Source organism: Podarcis filfolensis, assembly GCF_964270895.1.
Source record: "Podarcis filfolensis genome assembly, chromosome: 11".
NCBI classification, from domain to species: domain Eukaryota; kingdom Metazoa; phylum Chordata; class Lepidosauria; order Squamata; family Lacertidae; genus Podarcis; species Podarcis filfolensis.
In genome coordinates, this window is record NC_139613.1 from 56,050,431 (window position 1) to 56,071,788 (window position 21,358).

Below are 21,358 nucleotides of genomic sequence, written 5' to 3' on the forward strand. Positions count from 1 at the left end.
GCATATGTCAGGAATTATGGGTGTTTAGATTTGATCTAAACTCAAATCAATTAAATGCTGAATACGTCAGCATCAGCTTGTTCTGGCTAGGGGAATAAATCCTGCTATTCTTCCTCTGTAAGGCACAGTGAGATGTATGGAAGTGAGAGCTGGACCATAAAGAAGGCTGATCGCCGAAGAATTGATGCTTTTTAATTATGGTGCTGGAGGAGACTCTTGAGAGTCCCATGGACTGCAAGAAGATCAAATGCATCCATTCTTAAGGAAATCAGCCCTGAGTGCTCACTGGAAGGACAGATCCTGAAGCTGAGGCTCCAATACTTTGGCCACCTCATGAAAAGAGAAGACTCCCTGGAAAAGACCCTGATGTTGGGAAAGATGGAGGGCACAAGGAGAAGGGGACGGCAGAGTACGAGATGGTTGGACAGTGTTCTCGAAGCTACAAACATGAGTCTGACCAAACTGCGGGAGGCAGTGGAAGACAGGAGTGCCTGGCGTGCTCTGGTCCATGGGGCACGAAGAGTCGGACATGACTAAACGACTAAACAACAAGGCACAGTATTGTATGAATGGACTAGCAGAGTATTGTACAAATTAATCCATAGCTAAAAATCAACAATGCTTTAGTGTGAATGTGCAGTTGGTAGACTGCTGAAAATTTCTCACCGTGCCTCTTGTGATGTCCAAACCTGGGCTTGTGCAGGAGGCAAAGGATAAAAAATTATGTTCCCACTTGTTTCTTTGGAGAGAAACAAACTAGGATTTGGACATTATGACAAGCCAGACTCTGGCTTGTTTCCTGATAGTGGGAAGGCATGAGGAAGTGCAGTGACTTTTTTTCATTCATATTAAACTGTACCTTGTTCAATGAGACATATGAACCAGGTGACTGGCATCCCATGACTGGGTAGCTTCACTGGTCAAAATCTGCAAACCACTTACCTAAGAGTAGTGACCCTAAAGTCAGTGTGACTTTTCTAAGATAAGTGCTTGGAGGATTTCAACTAATGATACACAGGAGAGCAGGACTTTCAGGAGAACATTATTTCACTTCTACGATAGGAATCTAAATGGGTGGTATTGTGGGAGACTTCAAGTTTACACCCCCCAAACTCACATGGAAGCAATAATTTAATTAGAGGTCAGAACAATGCAAATTCTGCCTGGATTGACTCCTGCATTGCGGGCATGGTCGTCAGGGGGGAAGATTATGGGGAGGGGGAACCAGGCTCTGCTCAAGAAGATGGGGAATAGCTTAGGATCCAGTGGGCCTGTGGTCAGTACTGTTGTGCCTCAATTCTAGGCCCTATGTTGGTTATCCTGCGGAAGACCTTAAGGTCCACAAATGACAGCACTTTGGAGGTCCCAAGTCACAAGGTGGTTAGATTGGGCTCAACTAGGGCCAGGGCCTTTTCAGTACTGGCCCCGACTTGGTGGAACGCTCTGTCACAAGAGACTAGGGCCCTGCGGGACTTTACATCTTTCCGCAGGGCCTGCAAGACAGAGCTGTTCCGCCTGGCCTTTGGTTTGGACTCAGTCTGACCCTTATGTTTCCCTCCCCTTCTGGTTTTGATCTATGGGCTACTATTAAAATGAGGCTGCATTTTAAATTATATGTTTAACCTGTATTTTAAATCCCCCCCCCATTATGTTTTTATTGTAATTTTACTGATGTTAGCTGCCCTGAGCCCGGCTCTGGCCAGGGAAGGCAGAGTATAAATAAAAAATTGATTTATTATTATTATTATTATTATTATTATTATTATTATTACCAGAAGTGGAAACATTGCGGGTGGTAGCGGCCCTGCCGTGCTGCTTTCTTTAGATGCAATGGAGCCCCCAATGGCAGCAGAGCTTCCCCACCTCCCACGCCACCAATGACTTTGTGACCCTTATGTGAAGGCCGCTTTAACATCACTCCACATGGAAAGGCTTACGGAAGTGGTCAGGCAATTTCTTTCACACCAGCAGATGGGTCCTTCTGGTGCATTTTAACTTTCCCCAGTAGCACCAACTTAGTAGCCTACAATCTAAAACCGGGAACCCAAGAAGGTCAAGTTTGGGAGCGTTTTTCACTCCACTTGATGAAGGTAAGATTCATTTTCTGACTCCCCCACCCCTTTTCCAGAACAGTCCTGTTTAATCCACACAATTTACGTAATTAAACAAGTTCATTTTTTCTCTTTATTTTTTAAAATGCTAAATGAAAATGGTCACAATTCAGCTTAATGTGTCAGCTTTACTCTGTCATTTGCTAAGAAAGGTTCTAGTAACTAAAAAATGAAAATGAATCAAAGCCTGAGCTATATAGCTGGACAGTAGTTAGCTATATTGCACGAGGAAAACCCAAATTATAACATGATAAAATGTAAGCAACGCATACAAATTAATTTCTAGAAAATTTAAAGGCAGGCAGCTACCCCTTTTAAATGGTGACATTCCTTGTGAATTTTATGTTATGGAACACTAATGTGTCTGTGATTAAGTGGGCATTCAGGGCTTGATCAAATATATACACTCTACACAAGGTACCATGTTCTAGCCATGAATGCCAATAGCAGAATTCCCAGTAGAATTCAGCATGAATTATTACAGACCTGAAGCTGCTCAACCTAAGTAAGTGAATAGTTTCTCAACATGATAGTAGTTTCAGATTCTGGTTCTTAACACCCGCCCCCCCACAAGAGCCAAGGACTGATTTTTAATGTATGCTGCAATTAGCCAGCATGACAGTTAGCTAGGCACAACTGCTGGCAATAAAAATACACTATTCTACCCGTTCAGGTTTTATCAATGTGTAAAACAGACTTTCAGCATTCTACAAACCCTTTTTACCACCTAGCAAGGTACTATTAACACCACTTTAGCAATGAAAGCTACGCCTTTAACTATTTTAATGGCCCTGGCAGATTTCTTGGGGTGATTTTCACTGTGGTTTAAGGGGTCAGTAATTGTATAATTAACCATGATCTTTGTAAACTCAACACTATTTGGACAGATTAAAATATCCAGAGTGACAGGCAGGGTCATTAGTAATCCAAATGAAATACGCATACTGCAAGTTCCAACTTCAAAATTTGGCTTCAGTAAGCTTTATCTGCTCCCATATTGGAAAGGAAATCGGCAAGCAAAGCATGGCCTATTTCATTATTTAAGCATGGCTACTGCCAAAACACAAACAGCAAATAGCCATGTGCTGTAATCCATAACACATTGTGAGTAACTATAGCATGAACAGTGCATTGGGTGGCTAATGTGGAATACAAAAATACCCAGATTATCCTATATTGCCTGTGTGCATATATAAATTGGTGGTGCACGAATCAATTCTGTTTTATCAAAATAAATGCCTTGATTACATAGAATCCAAAATAATCTGTCAGTACACGTAGAGCTATTCCAAAATCGTACCTGTGTACCTTAAAGTTGAACTGCAAAATACTACAAGAATGTTTTATAGAAATAACTGATAAAGATCCTAAACCTATAATGTGACAAGAAGTGTGTCTGGAAACTTCTTTAAAGAATGGGAAATTGAGAATATTTTGAAGTTTGGCAATTCTCAGTTTGGTATTTAAGATATCCGTCTATTAATGTTTTTTACACACATGAAACTTTGCAGCTGGGATGAGGCTGGAATAAGCTAAATAGAGCATTTGTTTTGTTGCCCACCTTTTGTTTAATGGTTTTCAGTCCATTAACACCAAATGTAAGTTCATACCAATCAGGAGAAAGAATCAGTCTCATTCCCAGAGGTGCATAAGTGAATTTTATTGGAGATGACAAAGGACTGGCAGGGTTAGGCAACAAGATGTTAGACACTTATTCTGTGCTCCTTTGCTGCACAGAACAGTTTTCCTTTGAGAATGAAACCTCTTGGGCAACTGCCCCAGAACCCACCATGCTTTTTATATTTAACAGAGCCGGCTGTGATATAGTGAGAGATGTGCTGCTGTCTGAAAAGGGTTCCTTCTGCCTCAGATGCCACCACAGCACCTAGGCATATGTCTGCCACCTACCTTTGTTCAAAAAAGAGAAATAGGAGATATACACACACACCGTATTTTTCGCTCTATAAGACGCACCAGACCACAAGACGCACCTAGTTTTTGGAGGAGGAAAACAAGAAAAAAAAATATTCTGAATCTCAGAAGCCAGAATAGCAAGAGGGATCACTGCGCAGCGAAAGCAGCGATCCCTCTTGCTGTTCTGGCTTCTGGGATAGCTGCGCAGCCTGCATTCGCTCCATAAGACGCACACACATTTCCCCTTACTTTTTAGGAGGGAAAAAGTGAGTCTTATAGAGCAAAAAATACGGTATATGGGCAACCTAAGTGTTTAAGGGTGGTAATGCTGTGTGAGAGTAATGGCAATAGTACTGCTGTTGGGTTTGAGACCTAAAAGACCATGCAAGTACTTGAACTGCACATACAGCAATTTAGTATATTTTATTTAATGGTAGCAGTGGTGGAGAGTCATATAACGTTTCCTGTCTAACTGATTTCTTGAGAATAGCAAAGAGTGATCTTTGAACATGAGATGGCACACTGCTAAACAATGCCTTAAGTGCAGCATGTTAAGAGGCCATTTTTACAGCTTATTTTCTCTCCAGAGACACCAGCCCATGCTAAAGACTGCTTACATTGAGAAAGCTTTGCGGAACTACTTTTTATTGCTTTTAGAACGTTTGATCAAAGTCCTGCAAACATGCAGGTGCTCAGGTTTTAAGTGAGCAATTGCTCCATTGGTATGAATGTTATAATTCAAAGGCTGGAATATAAGAATCTGTAAAATGAGGACATAAAACATTTAAACTTTTTTAGTACACAAAGTATTTGCAGTTCACCTTTAATAAATATTATCTATAAAATTAATTCTCTTTCCAGCTAAGTTCAGGCAAACAATCGAATTGAAATAATACTGTGGAACTTTGCTAAAATGCCACTCTGTGAACAGGATCGTTGCTACGGAATACAAGAGTTTATTTTTGTGCTTTCTTTCTAGCTGCCTGGGGCTGATTTTGAAATGAAGTTGCCAAAACAGTGCATACTTCCAGAGTCCTCCAAACATAACTCATCTCTACAAGAGAGGTCCAAGGAGTGTAGCAATTGACACCACAACAACATGTCCACTGCCTAGTGAGAAGCACATAGATTCAACACGCCCCCTCTCTTTTTTTCCTTATTTCATTTACCCATCCAGTGGGATCTTATGAAACAAAACAGAACCTAAAAGAAACAAAATAAACATATGAGAAATCATGCTTATAACAGTTAAACAAAATTAACACAATGAATCAACATAAATATTTTTTAAAGAATCAAATAAATATGGAATGCATTTAACAAAACACATGACATGACCATAAGGGGGGGGGAATGCGCTTGATGCTTAAGAAAAAATATATTTTGACATAACTTGCATGCATGGATTTCTTTTTCCCTTTAAAAGGCATTTACTATTTAGTGTATGGTTATATATGCATTGTGTGAACAAATAAAATATTCAAAATAGAAAGCAATGTAATATGAGCAGCACAAAAATGATCCTTGGTTGCGGACATGGATGCCACGATTCAGAACCACATACAACTGCGTCTGGCTCAAATGTTCAGGTCAAGGCACCACCACAATAACCAGGGCTTCGTTTCAGGGGGAACTCACAGGAACTCAGTTCTGGCACCTCTCAGGTGGGCGCCATTGCCATCATAAGAGAACCAGGGAAGCAGACATGGTGAGTTCCAGCACCTTTCTAGAAAAATAGCACTGACAGCAACATAGTAGAAGACCAGTGCAAGTCCCTTCCCAACCACACTGCTGCATAACTTGGGCCAGTGGCGTAGCGTGGGGGGTGCAGGGGGGGCCGGCCGCACCGGGTGCAACATCTGGGGGTTAGGGTTAGGGGGTGCAAATCCACGGGTTAGGGGGCGCAAATTACTTGCCTTGCCCCGGGTGCTGACAACCCACGCTACGCCACTGACTTGGGCCTTCCACATTAGCATCCAATCTTGAGGAGATCTGGTTTGTGTGATTTCCACCCCACAACCCCAAAGTGGGGGAAGATCACATGGATCAGAGAAGAACCAGAAAAGAAGACAGGCCACAAAAAAACAAAATAAAAATGGATAAGTGCTTATCCCGTGAAACATTCTCCAATGTGCTTCAATCGTAAAGGAGACTTTTGGAACTTCTAACTGCTCCAAAGTTTATCAATACAGGCTGTAGGGCTTTGAAGGGTGTAAACAGCAATTACTTCATTTGCATTCCACTTGATTGCTAATTTAACACCTGAGGCAACAGTACTATTTGCTCCTTCACTGTAGGTAATGACACATGTGCAAAAACAAACTAGCTTATTAGGAGCTATTTCATGTTTCCAAGAAGGTTTGCCTAAATTCCTTTTTGCTGAAACAATCACTACAACGTGGAATGAAAAGCCAACAAAAATAGAGAGAGTAAAAGGGACTTGGCTCAGAGCAAGTGTAATCAATTTAGAACTGCCAGGATTCTGTAACGGGGCGTTCTCATAAGCTGTTTTGAAGGAAAGGCTTTAGGACATTAAGAAGATTAATTTCATAAGGTAATATTTGCTGTAATGACAACTACTTCTGAGGAATACCACATTCACTGATGTGATTAACACTTCACTGTGATTTATTTTTAAGTAGCCCTCTTACCTCCCCAGTAAGCTACTCACATCTTGCCAGGGACAACACACAGACATGCTGCAACTCCCAGCACACCATGGCTCATTCCAATATCTAATAGAGGAGGTATGCACACAGCATTTTGAAATGGAGTTGAAGTAGTGGGGCAATCATGAATTGTGATTTATTTTAGCAGAAGGATTTGTACTTCAGGATCACAGCTAAGCACCACTTGGAAAATCCAAGACACTGCTTAAAGCAGGACACAAGAAAGCACAAACGGTGTGTGCTTGGGAGCATTACTGACACCAACCGCCATACTGATCTTATATTTGTCCCACCAAAGTGGCTGTTATACACAAGCAGGGTGAAGCTGAGAGCTCTCATCTTTCCCAGGGTGTCAATTTTACTTTCTAGCACTGCATGATTACCAGTTTAGAAGATTTTGGGGATGTTGCGGCCGTAATTCTTACTGTTTTATTGTTTATTAAATTTGTACACCGCCCTTCATTCAAAGATCACATGGTGGTTCACAACTTAAAAATACCAAACGAGAACACAAAATACATAATAAAACAAAAGCAGATCAGTAACCCTCCTCCTACAAACACATTTAAAAGGCTAAAGAATGTTTAATCAGCCAAGGCCTGGTCATAGAGAAACATTATCCCCTGGCTCCTCAAGATATTTAATGATGGCACCAGGCGAGCCTCCCTAGGGAAAGCATTCCACAAGCAGGGAGCCACTACAGAAAAGGCCTGTTCTCATTTTGCTGCCCTCCAGACCTTTTGTTGAGGGGCTACATTAAGAAGGGCCTGAATCGCAGGGACTGGGTTGGTTCATATCAGGAGAGGTGGTTTTTGAGGTATTATGGCTGTGACTTTTTAGCTTTATAGGTCAAAACCAGCACTTAAAATTGGGCCTGGAGACTAAACTGACAGCAAGTGCAGTTGGGATAGGATTGGTGTAATATGCTCAAACCATCTTGCCCCAGTGAGCAACCTGGCCACCAAATTCTGCTCCAGATGATGTTTCCAAATTGTCTTCAGAGATAGCCCCATGCACTGAAGTAATCTTGCTTATGTTGATTTCAAAAAAGCATCTCTCTCTCTCTCTCTCTCTCTCTCTCACACACACACACACACTACATTTTGATTAGCAAACTGGTTAAATGCAGGTTATATGAGAATACAGCCATGTGGGTTCACAGGTGATTATAAAGAGTTCTCATCAATAGTTCCTCATCAAACTGGAGGGAGGGTTGCTGCAGGGCTCTGAACTTGGCCTGGTACCTCATGTTTTCCCCATCATGTGAGGGGCAGGCGAAGAATGAGCGTGTCCTTAATTGGAATGGGTTCGGAGGAGAGCGACAAAAATGGTCGGCGGTATAAAAACAAGTGCTATTAGGAAAGGGAGAAGGGAGTAAATATGTTTAGCCTGGAGAAGAGAAGACTGAGCAGGGCATGGTGGAACTCTTCAAATATCTAAAGAGCTGTCACACACTTGTTCTTTGCTACTCCAGAGGGCAAGGTTAGCGCAATGCCTGCTCCTAAGGGCTCTACAAGACGAGATGTACAAAGGGGAAGAGCACAAAATGGTGAGAATTGTCAAATGGGAAGTGAGGCCTCAAGTAAATAAAGACAGGAATAAGATGAGATCTGAGAGAAGCTGAAGAACACAACCAGAGGAAGAAATGGAAGAAATCAAAGTGAACAAAAAGAACGTGAATTCTGACAGACTGAAAGACCGGTGCCAGATGGACTTGTGCCAGACTTAAATAGCAACAGTTAGCTGACATTATTCGTTAATAAATCCTCTATTGCCAAGGAACCCACAGTGGTTTGAGTTGTGTCCTTCTGGAATGCTTTGTTTTGTGCATTGTGCATTTGTTTTTATAATGGATCATTGACTGGTTATGTAAATAGTTTGTTGTTGTTTACTTTTAAGAGATAAAGGATTATTTTCATAGACTTTGGAGTTATTGCCAATCCGCCCCTCCTCTTCTCAATTACAGAACCCTAAGGCTTTACACTAGGGCTGCATCCACACCATTTAAAACACATGGCATTTAAAGTACATTTTCAATGCATAGCTTTCCCTAAAGAATTCTGGGAACTGTAGTTTGCTTAGGGTTCTGGAAAACATAGCTCTGCAAGGGTTAAACTTAAAAACCTCATTTTTTAAGAGGAAGCAACATGCTTTAAATGTATGATGTGCATATCACATAGATCTAATGAAAACTTAAGTTGTTGCGGGTAGATTTTGGTTTGACATTAGGAGAAGCAGAATGGTAAGATCAGTTTAACAATGGAAACAATTATATAGAAAGGTGGTGGGCTCTCGCTGCTCAGAGGTCTTCAAGCTGAGCCTGGACAGCTCTGGATTTCATGCACTGAGTTGGGCTAAATGGCCTAAAATGATCACCACGCCTCTGTGATTCAAATTGGAGACGCGGAGTCTGAAAATTCTTCTGGCTTTAAAATCTGACTAAAATTGAACTCTGTTTCTGTCTCCCACTATATTTCCTCATGTATCTCAAGCATATTACTGTTATTTGATACCCTATGCAATCTCAGCTATTTTAAACAAGATACAGACATAATCTGTAACAAGACTTGTATCTGTGACCCATTTAAATGAAGAATGATTTATTAGGAGAGAAATGAAGAATAGCTGAGTGTTAAAGGGAAGCAATAAAAAAAAGAAGGAAGGATGCTGCTGCAATGTTACCTAAAAAGGAAATCTTATCAAATTTGTTCAGTTCTGATTCCAAGAAGAAAGTGAAATGAAATAATTTATCCTGTTCAGTTGCTACTTCGCAATGCTTGCTAATGTTGCTGCCTTGTTTTTATTTATTTTTTTTTTCCCAGAAAGCCAGGGAATTTTCCCGCCTGGATTTCTGGAAATTGTTTCCTATGCAAAAAGAATAATGCCGTGTATCATCATCATAATGCCAAGCAGTAGATAAAATATTCAGAAAAAGCCTCTTAATCTGAAATTTCATGTGAAATTACAGCTACAGCTAATACATAAACGTCTCAGAATTCTATGAAGTCTGCCTTTTAAGCTTCCTTTAGCTATCTCTGAGTGTGTGTGTGTGAGAGAGGGGGGGGGGTGCTCAAATCTCTCTCTCAGATGACTGCCTTTTAGGAAGGGTAACCTCTCTACATTTGCAAAAAAGGTTACCGTATTTTTTGCTCTATAAGACTCACTTTTCCCCTCCTAAAAAGTAAGGGGAAATGTGTGTGCGTCTTATGGAGCAAATGCAGGCTGCGCAGCTATCCCAGAAGCCAGAACAGCAAGAGGGATTGCTGCTTTCACTGCGTAGCGATCCCTCTTACTGTTCTGGCTTCTGAGATTCAGAATATTTTTTTTTCTTATTTTCCTCCTCCAAAAACTAGGTGCATCTTGTGGTCTGGTGCGTCTTATAGAGCGAAAAATACGCTGCTTTAAACTTATTATAGTGTTTCTCAAATTGTGGGACACACTGTTTTCTTAATCATACCCACAACCTGTATGGTTTTTGTAATCACAGCTACCAGCAGCTGTGTTGAACATTGAAGACAACTGCTATATTCTGCTATTTTATTTTTTAACTGGTTGGTGGGGTGAAGTGGAAATGGGAAGTGGAAAGGGCCAGATTCTGGCCGGAAGGGGAGAAAGAGGGGAGAACACTGAGTAAGCAGCACACACATCCACATAGCTATGTGTGGTGGATTATGCCTCCATGTATTGACAAGATAATAGAGATGAGGACAGAAAGGTGAATAACATTGGAAGACCTGTTCAAAATGTTAAAGAAACATTGTATGGTGTATGCTGTAGAAGAGGCATGATTAGCAGCACAAACTCTTCTGCTTATCTTCTATGATGTGGGCTCTCCACGTACATTACAATTCCCCACTTTCTATGCAGAATGTTCAGCTGTGAGCACGACAATCAGTAATATGCTTTAGAGCTTCTGGTTTATAGGTAAAATTTGTAGAATACTGACAGTCCACTCCACTTTCTCTAATGGCAAAGGAAACCATACATTTAGTTATGAATCCTTTTACCTGCAGTATAACCATCCACAGGTAGATTTGTACAGGATGTCACCACATTGATTGAATTTCCCAGTTTTGACTACGCATGTAAGAAAAAAAATAAATCTTGCCCTAAGATAAATGCAGGACCCGACAAGAAATATTAAACCTATCTGCATGCGATTCTGGCTGGTTTTCTTACATGGTAGCTGAAACAAATGCTCAGGCCCAAATAACAGGTAGTAATCTAGTGTGGAGCCCTTACTGCGTAACTTTAGACAATTTCTAATGATTACACTCCATTCGCACATTAATTAATCAATGCACAGGAAGGTTAAGTGAATCATCAAACAAGGTCACATATCCTGTCAGTGGGTGAAATGAGCAGAACACAAGAGTCTTGAGTTCCATTATTAGTCTTTCTTGAACTGCCCCAGACACATAACCATTGTAGAGCTATAGACACAACCTACCATAACACCACAATATCAGACTTATTGTTAACATTTTTGTCCACAGTCCTCAACACAGAAATAAGTATGTAAGAGACACATGTGGTGGTGGTGGTGTTTTTTAAAATGCAGTTTCTTGTACAACTAATAAAAGTCACATTCCTTATTAACTGCCAAGCCATATATTCTCAACGTCTACAGAAACAAAGTTTATGATTTAAGGAGACAAATTGGAATAATTAATGTGATTGCTATTGATAGTGTTCATTCATATATTTAATAGCTTAAATAATCTATCCACAAGTTCATAAAATAAAAGTGTATGTGTGTGAGAGAGGGAAATGGAATCGTACACACTTTAATTTTTGAAAAAGTGTTAACACTGATCTCAGTATAAAATGAATTAGTGGGGTGGGATGTTAAGATATGACCCACAGACTCAGCATTTCTGACAGCAAAAATATGGGCAGGGTTAATAGCCCCATGCCCTGCCGGCAATGTTTGCTGATTTCCTTAAACTCTTTTGCAGTGGCCTTGCCTGTAATGGGCTATTTTAGGCTACTTGACGGTGTTCTCTCCCACTGAAACCTTGAACAGCATATACATCTTCCTGGCATGAGACAGAAAGAGAAATATAAATTGTATTCAGCATTTTAATCTAGGATTTACGATGCATTTCTCAAACGCAGGGTCATTACTCTCACATTGCCCTGTGCAATGTCTAATAAGCACTTCCTTCTACGATTCTGCTTGTGTTGAAGATATAGTTCCTTGCTTTTTTATTGATTAGTGAGAATGAAGGGCATTAAAAAGACTACAGCTTTCAAATAATCTTCCTTTCAAAACGATACGCTGGCAGGTTTTGTGCTATGAATTTACATCTCGCTCACATTGCAAATAATTGCAATGGGCTGCATCATAAAACCATCCTGTACCAATACTGAAAAAGATGGGGAGTACAGATCTATATGAGATCTGGTTACAGTGGCAGCTCTTGCTAAGAATAGCAAGACTGAATTAAATTCAATTAAAATTATATTGTATTGATGTCAGAAAACTTCACAGTGTGTTTAAAAAATTGTATTTTTGCTATTACTAGTGTACCTAGAAGTTTATTCTCATTATGTGTAAACCCCTGCACCTACTACATTGATTCTACAAGAACCAGTGCCAACTTTGCACTGTTTTTAAATTCATGAACTGTTATTTTCTGTGCTGTTTTTAACACTTTTTAAAGCTGTTTTATTGGTATTTTGTACATTGAAATTGTGTTTGGAAGGTGATAGTGAAATAAATAAATATGAACCTGCACCATGCATTTTGTAAAGAAATGGACAGTGTCATTTTAGACAATTTCCATGGAAACGTACAGGGGAATGAATTCAGCTAAAGCCACCACTGATGTGATAAGAGATGGAAAATGAACAGGATATAATGCTACTACTAGTGTGGATGCTGTCCCCAACAGACACCTAAATCCTACACAGAACTAGCCATGGTTTCAATGGGATTCAGCATGCTTAACTCTGCTGGATCCGGGGCTATATATGCTTAAGGAGTTGAAAAACAAAAGAAACCCTTGGTATATTTCCAAGTTTAACTAGCTCCAAGTTAAACTTAAGAAGACTTTTCTGGAAATTCAGCCCATGTGTTCGACAAGAATGGAATGGTAATTAAATATTACCAAATTAATTAACATAAAGTTAATTAGAGAGTTGAGCTACGTTGGACAGTATGCTATGGGTGACTTACTACATGGTCTACCAGGAATACCACTAGAAAGCTAAATATTAGAGACTAGGGCCCTGTGGAACTTGACATCTTTCCACAAGGTCTGCAAGATGGAGCTGTTCCGCCAGGCCTTTGGCCAAGGCACAGTCTGACCCCCTCTCTCCTTCTATAATCTTCATAGAACTCTAACCCAACGGTTGCCATTAATTTGATTCTGAATTGATTTTAGAATGTATTTTAATTAACTGACTGCGATTTTATGTACACTGTGCTATTTTTACCTGTTGTTAGCTGCTCTGAGCCCGGCTTTGGCCAGGGAGGGCAGGATACAAATATATTATTATTATTATTATTATTATTATTATTATTATTATTATTATTAAACCAGGGCAATCTTATTTAGTGACATTTGGATTTCTGTCAGCAGCACGAATAGATTTCAGCTCAGAACTCCTCATATAACTAAGTTTGCTGGCTTTTTTATAAAAACAATAACAAACCAGTCCAGTCTGCCAGTAGTCTGCCATTAGAAACATAGAAAGCTGACTTATAATACCAGGAAACACTATTTGAATTGTCTTTTATGCATGATGGAAGCTGCTTTCTGAGAGTATGGCCCTAAAAGGCAGTCTAAAAATATGTTAAATAAGTATTTGCCCATCCAGCCCAGCATTGTTTATGAGGCAAAAGTTCTCCAGGGTCTCATGCCAATGTCTTTCCCATCATTTGGAACCCACAAACTTCCTAACTGGAGACATTAGAGATTAAAGTTGAGGTTTTTGAATGCAAAGTATATATACTCTGCCACCCCTCATCTATGACCCTTTCCCTCTTTTTAATCGCATTAAAAGGATTCCAAGAAAATTTCCATACCCAGAAAGGAAAGGAGCAGAGCTGCTTTCCCCCACAGCTTTCACATACTGAAATGGTATCATGAGTCAGTCCTCATGTAGGAACATAGGAAGCCTCCTTATACTGAATCAGACCAGTGGTCCATCTAGATCAGTAATGTCTATGCTGACTGACAGTGGCTCTACGGTGGCTGTAGATGCTGAGACCTTATGACCATAGAATCTGGGACCTTTGACATGCACATCAGATTATCTACTACTGAACTATAGCCCTGACGTAAGGAGCTTATAAGCTATGTGCTTATTGTACATCTATGCATTTTGATTATGTATTAGGATTTATCATATTGTAAACTGTGCATAGTAAGTGACCTATAATTAGAATGGAAATATAAATACATGTTGATGTCACCAGTCAATCTGCAAAGTACTGAAGCAGTTTTGTGAATGGGTCTTTGGAATGAGACTCAAAGAGTCCTAAGAAATCTTCAAACTTTAGGGCAAACGAAGGTATGATTAGAGAATATTTCTTCAGAGGCTTAAAGGGAGAAGGCAACATACACATCCCTGGAGCTTTGTTATTTAATTTTAAGTGCTGTGGGAAATCTGTGCCAGTGCTGTGGCACATATCAGAGAGTCCATAAAACTCTGGGCTGGAGTCACCAGATATAACAATATGTTCTACTGAACTTCTTCATTTCACAAATTGGAGACAGGTAGTATTCCTCCTTCTCCTCCAATTGCTATGTCTCTTAGGATGGATGGATGTGAAACTAAAATGACCAATGAAATATATGGGACCACACAACACAATAATGGTAAAAATGTTTTGCGCTAAGACTACTACTATGATGGAATCGTTTCATAGTATATCCATTTTTAATAAGAAAAATGGATTTTAGTCTTTATCTCTGGTCCATGAGCTATGAGTCTATACAACTAATGGTCTCACCTTCATTATCGCAGTCTTGCAATGACAGCCACATGTGGTCTACCAGACCAACTTGTTTAAATTCAACTGCAACGAGATGCACTGGCATTAATGCAACAGAAAAGGGTGTTGATCAAGCTCAACATAACTTAAGGTCATTTAACACATTCCATTGCTCACACCAGCACCACTCACTCCAGTTTAACAGTCTGCACCTAAACTATTTATTCATAAGAACCTCCCTCCAGAGGGTGTTTATTTACTACAAAGAAACTGAAGGAGATCTCTGCATATTCTTCTATGTCATGAACAGCCACCTCTCTGGCAGGAAAGAGGTGGGAAGCACACATAAAGCTAGACAAGATGCAATTAACCTACATGCTTTTTGTTATGTAAAAAAGCAACTGAGGGTAAGACTGAGCAAGCTCAGGGTCATTTGAGATGAGGCAAAGAGTTTTAGCAGGTGGCTTTTGTAGAGGCTGTAACAGGGAAATAAATAGCTATATTTCCCTTCCCCACTCAATTTCCAAAGCTGCCAAGGCTTCCCCTTGGCCGATATTTACATAACAAGAAACTTGCCGTTTAATTGCATTGGTGCAGTTAATGTCACATCTAGTTTAGACCTGATAGAAGGGCAGGAAAAGGCAGGGCTGATATTACTAAATTTTAGCAGATAGTTGTAATTCTGAATTAACTGACTATTATTTTTTAAAAAATGTAAGTGTTTGTATGTGCATGCCATAAAAATGCAAATAACCTGTCTGGTTTTTCCCCCCAACCACCCTGATTGCCTTGTTGCTAATTGTGGCCTGGATCCAAAAAGCCATTACAGGTGCACCAAAGGGCTTAGGGCATACCCACAATGACTTTTTAGTCCCACACCAAATCAGAAACCACTTTTTAAACTGCTCTCTGCTTCAAAAAAGAGCTGCTCTTTGAGAAGCAGAAACTCAAAGATCCCTCTGGCACAGAGAAATGATCATGCAGTTCTTTGGATCCAGGTCTATGTTTGCACACATCAATTTCAGTCCTGTTTCAGTCCTGTTTAGATGGGAAGTGAATTTGTGTGTTTCATTGTAAATGAATGTTTTAGAATTTCTATTTAGATCCAGCATTTGTCAGCTTCTACTCCAGAGGACTCAGAAGTAGGTCAGTAAGTCAGGGCAAAAATTCATGACTGGAACATCCCTCTTGTCTTAACTGCTTTCTGCAAGGGTGCAGCTGGGTAAATGGAATAACTTCCAGCTACTCATCGAGAGGAAGATAGTAGAGGAAACCAGTACCAGGTCTTCTGAAATTAAAGGCAGTGTGCTAAAGTTAAGCTAGTTTGTGCAGAAGTGGTAAAAGACTGTGTAGTTTTTTTTCTTTTGTTATGGAGGGAGGAGTAGGAACTGACTGGGTGGGTATGCATGGACAGGAAAAGAACTCTGTGAGCACGTATTCTTATCTATAAACAGCTGAGGAGACTGGGTGGGATGAATAATTGTGACTAAACTTGGAATCAGATCAGGGGAAACCAAGACTTTGCTCAGAACAGATTGAAACCTGCCCTACTTTATACAACAGCTTTGAGTCCAGTGATTCCATTTCTCTTAACCTTAAATGACATGGCATCTTTCATGGCATTCAGGCAGCAAGTAAGGGCATGTTTTTGTACATGTGGGCACAGTCTGTATATCTGCATTATTAGGGTCAATGTAACATGTGAGCTGATAGCTCATAGATGTCAGCCACAGTTGGGGAACAGTTCGCATGCAGAAGGTTCCAGATTCGGTTCCTGGCATCTCCAGGTAGGCTGGGAAAACTTGTAACCCAGGTGTGATGATGTCAGTTGAGTGCAAACATTACTGAGGTAGATGGTCTGACTTGGGATATGGCAGCTTCTTATTGGCCAAATCTTAATTTCAATTTAGTGCAACAAAATGTGTTTCTGTGTATGTAAACTCTGTATTAATCATGTCACTATCACAGAGCTGAAGTGCGTACCATCCTACATAAATGAAGAATGAAACTAGATACAGGCTGGCCACATAATATTTTGCAATGGGAACTTCAGCATCAACTGTTAACTCCCAATGCAAACTAGTGGTTAGTTAATGCACACTGTGGGGAGAGATGGGGAGAAATTCAATTCAGTTCTCATCTGAAGTTGAATTGACCTAATTTAAACTTTCTGAAACAACATGTAAACCAAAATACAAAATTCATTCAAAACCACACTTCTCTGAATTTCACAGTGCAGTTCTCCAAGTAATGCGTACAAAAATGCATAAACTGAGGTAAAGTGTCCATAAAAATGTAAATAATGAAGAAAATAACATTCAAAATGCATTATATTAACGGAATTTGTTTTTCAAATGTGTGTGTATTAGACAAAATTGCATGCAAATACGTGTATGTTAGGAGAAATTCACACCAACGTGCTGATGAATTTTTATGAGGATTTTAAAAACAAAAGTTGCAAACTGCTGTAGAAATGTGGAGAGGTAAAGGTAAAGGGACCCCTGACCATTAGGTCCAGTCGTGGCCGACTCTGGGGTTGCGGCGCTCATCTCGCTTTATTGGCCAAGGGAACCGGCATACAGCTTCCGGGTCACGTGGCCAGCATGACTAAGCCGCTTCTGGAGAACCAGAGCAGCGCACGGAAACACTGTTTACCTTCCCACCGGAGCAGTACCTATTTATCTACTTGCACTTTGAGGTGCTTTCGAACTGCTAGATTGGCAGGAGCAAGGACCGAGCAACGACAGCTCACCCCGTTGCGGGGATTCGAACCGCCAACCTTCTGATCGGCAAGTCCTAGGCTCTGTGGTTTAACCCACAGCGCCACCCGCATCCCAGAAATGTGGAGAACTGAACTTAAAATTGGAAAAATGAGAAACTGAAATTGATAGATTCACCTTTTCCTAACCACGAGCAATGCATTTATATAGCACTGATCAGGCATTACCTTCTCCATCCAACCCTCTGCATTTTAATAGCCATTCAGGTTGACAAGCCTTTTGTATAGCATTATTTGGAGGATGACAAGGCAAGGAGTGGAATCCCAGCCCATTGCAATGCATTTCTGTGGCCATCTGGAAACGCTGTTGATTTTTATGCAAATGAGGATGGCTGTGAAAGTTTGGGTCAGAGGAAGCAATTGAGGAGAATCCAAAATGCTGGATGGAATGGCCATTCAAAATTGGGCTGATTGACATGGCAGGCATTAAAGCCTACAAGAAATGTCTCAGGACTGACAACATATGCCAGGGCACTCCCATGGTCGTTTATGAGAAGCAGGCTTTATTATGAGACTATTTACCTAAATTACCACCTTCTCCCTTACCAGCCTGTTTGCTGCCGAAGATCTACCCGAGAGGCCCTTTTCTGTATGCTGCTGTAGTTTAAGTATGGCTGGTGGGGAGTAGAGAGGGGCCTGTCAAGAAAACTGGTCTTTATGTTTAGGCCTTTTCTAAAAAGATGGCTCCTTTTGCTCAGCTTTCTGGGTAAATCAGCTCATGAGAATGTAGTTTTCTCTCTCACTAATAGCAGATGCACCTATGTTATCTCACTGTCCCAGGTTTTCAAGGCTATCCCACTGCCCTGCTAATTAGAGTTATATTAATTTTTCAGCTGTGCAGTCGCACACATACTCTTAGACTCTAGGTTCTGGAAAGCTACAACCTATGCACTTTCTGAATGGCTAAGAAGACACTGGAATATTGTTAGGCAAAATCCTAGAAGTACTGTATACAGTGGTACCTCAGGTTACATACGCTTCAGGTTACATACACTTCAGGTTACAGACTCTGCTAACCCAGAAATAGTACATCGGGTTATACTTCAGGATGAGAACAGAAATCGTGCTCCGGCGGCGCAGTGGCAGCAGGAGGCCCCATTAGCTAAAGTGGTGCTTCAGGTTAAGAACAGTTTCAGGTTAAGAACTGACCTCCGGAACGAATTAAGTACTTAACCCAAGGTACCACTGTATTCCTCTGCAGGGCACAGGGTGGGATGGCCTAAATGTATTTCTGACAGATAGTTGGGCTCCTGGTGATTCATACAGGTCATAGTTCAGTTCCCCATCTCAACAGATTCCTACGGCCATTTGGTAACACACTTCATTGACATAGAAGGCCGCAATGCCTGTAGCTGATTCAACAGAGCTAAGCTGTCCTAATGCATTCTTATGGCCATTTGACAACTCAATTTTTATGCATATGAGGGTAGATGTTGGGTACAGCAGGGCAGCCCTTAAAAACCTATGGATGAGCAAGCAACCCACCTTTGATTTAATGCTTTCCAATGGCTATTCAGAAATACATTGTGTTCCCATGGTCATTGATTTAGTGTATCCCAAGAAACACAGGGAGAGAAGGCAATAGAAATGGATTTTTCTATTAGTGGCTTTTTATGAACAACATTAAATCAGTATTACATACATGAAACCTGCTTGAACTGTAAGTATAATGTCACAGGGATTAATAAAATTGAACAGCATATGGTCCCTGTCTGATGTAGTCTTATGAGCAGCTACAAATTTGGATCTGCTATATTTAACAGCTATTGATTACTTGTGCCCTTGATATATGATAAAGCCAAATGCTAGCAGTCAATTCTAAAATACTTCTAATGCCAGTATTATGTAACATATTTAATCACCATAGATAGGTTCCTTTCCCTTTCCATTGCTTATGTTTTTACCTTGTCTAAATATCTGATACATCTTCAAATGCCTCCTATATTCTTCTCAGATTTGGAAGCCTGTCATGAAAAATTCACCCTATCTAGTGCCCTAGTTTCTAAAACAAATGTTAAATTAAGATACCTAGTTACACAGACATGTCTATTCCTCTTTTGTTTTTGGATATCTCACATACTGTATATTTTCCAATCCACACTTATTTGTCTGTTTTTACTGGAAGGCATCTGAATTATTCAACTGGTTTACACCTGCAAAATAAATGTAATTTGCAAGCTCGTAGGATGAAGGCAATATCAACACAATTTAAATAGCCAAGGTATTGATCATCCTTAAAGTCAAACTCCAGGTTCTTTCTATTTCCCCCTCCTGTGCAACTTCTCAGTGAAGCCTGAAAGCAACTGGTGTTCAGAGGCTTACTGTCTCTGACAGTGAAAGGAGAACACAGCCTTATCCTCCTTCAATTTATAATCTCACGGAGTGAGACAATCTATGGGAATCTGCAAAGAGAAAGTGGGAGGTGGAAGAAGGGACAAGGATTCCCCTCTTTCCACTGGTTCCATTCCCAATCACCCCCCCCCCAAATAAGTGCTAATCAAAATTCAGTTACATGCATTCATTTTGTGACAATCATTCTAACGGGAGCCAGTAAATTAAAAAGAGGTGGACTAGAAAGATGCAACTGTACTAGTATTTAATAAGAATCATGTATGGCAACTGATATCAGAGGTGGAAATATCCCATTCTCCCACTAAAGCAATGCCCCACTATTAGGTCAAGGGAATGCAAGTCAGGGTTTAGGTCAGCAAGTCAGGGTTTAACTGGCTAAAGGGTCATCACTTTCAGATTTTTCAACTATTACATTTGCAGCCCATAGCTTTGGGTGTGGTGAAGCTTCCTCCAACTATCTTGCATTCCCAACTTTAGCACTCTTGTTTTCTAAACCTCTGGTCTCTCTCTCTCTCTCTAGTTCATCTCTCTTTATCTTTGTGACATTGTAGATGACTCCAAGCTAAGTGGACCAGTGGTCTGACTTGGTATAAGACAACTTTCTATGTTCCATCAGATCAGAACGCCACAATGTTCACTTGAGAATAACACTAATTCGCAGACAAATCCTAGTTTTATCTCTTTTCCCTGAAGGGAAGGATGCAGCTAGTGCTAGGACATTAAAAAGTAGTATGTCCCCGGTGGACAGCCCTTTGATCCTGCTTCATATCATGGCAAAGGATAATACCCAGTAAAGATCTAAAAGTGGCCCAAGAAGCCAAGGCTGCAGCACTCCCTATGGAATAAGCAAGCATGCCTTCAAACAGCTGCAAATTGCAAGAAGTAGAGGGCAGCTCTATACTTTCCTGAAGCCAGTGCACCAGGAAGCTCATAGACACTGTCCTGCCAAAGATAACTTCTTCCAAAGTAAGAATAGGGTCTGTGTTGTCAAATGAGCTTCATCCTGTTTACATAACACACGAGAGCTCTGTATACATCAAGAATTTCCCCCAAGGAGTGGCAGGCAGTTGGCAGAAGAAAAGAAGAAGAAATCTTCCACCCTGCAGAAAAGGCCAGGTCAGTCTTAAGAATAAAATATTTAATGGGCCTAAAGATTACATTTCCTAGCAGATAAAGACACAATTATTTCCCGAAAGGCAGAATCCCAAATGCTGATACCTGGCTTGCTGAGATGACTACCACCAGTCAGTCTTCAAAATCAGGATCTAGAATGTAGTGGGTCCAAAGGCTTTAAGAGGTTGGGTACCCTGTGAACTGGAGGGGGGCTCACAAAATAAGCTGACAAACTATGCAAGATGACAATAAGTTTTCCAGGGTACTGGCAAGGGCTGATATCTCCTTCTGTAGAGTTCTTTGTTTCAACCCTGACTAAAGGCTATTTTGGAGGAAACCAAATCCACCACAACCAGTGCTTTCCACCCCTAGAAAAATGGGTGCCGGTACTCACCATGAAGTTGTTACAGAAAGTGCCACACTTTTTAACAACAACAAAAATAGGTGCAGGTACTGTGTACCCTTGAGTACCCCC

The 21,358-nt window shown here is 40.5% G+C and overlaps 1 protein-coding gene across 9 annotated transcripts in view; it reads right to left on the bottom strand.

Annotated features, from left to right (window-relative positions):
* The window catches only part of NTRK2 (neurotrophic receptor tyrosine kinase 2), a 179,049-nt gene that overhangs the window by 76,998 nt on the left and 80,693 nt on the right, over positions 1-21,358 (bottom strand). For 6 of the 9 annotated variants that reach the window (XM_083576704.1, XM_083576709.1, XM_083576707.1 and 3 more), the window contains one exon: positions 14,658-14,723. The exons of the other annotated variants lie outside the window; for them this stretch is intronic. In XM_083576704.1, coding sequence (XP_083432830.1) covers positions 14,658-14,723 — 66 coding nt within the window. The remainder of the gene's footprint in view (positions 1-14,657; positions 14,724-21,358) is intronic. 9 annotated transcript variants of the gene reach the window in all.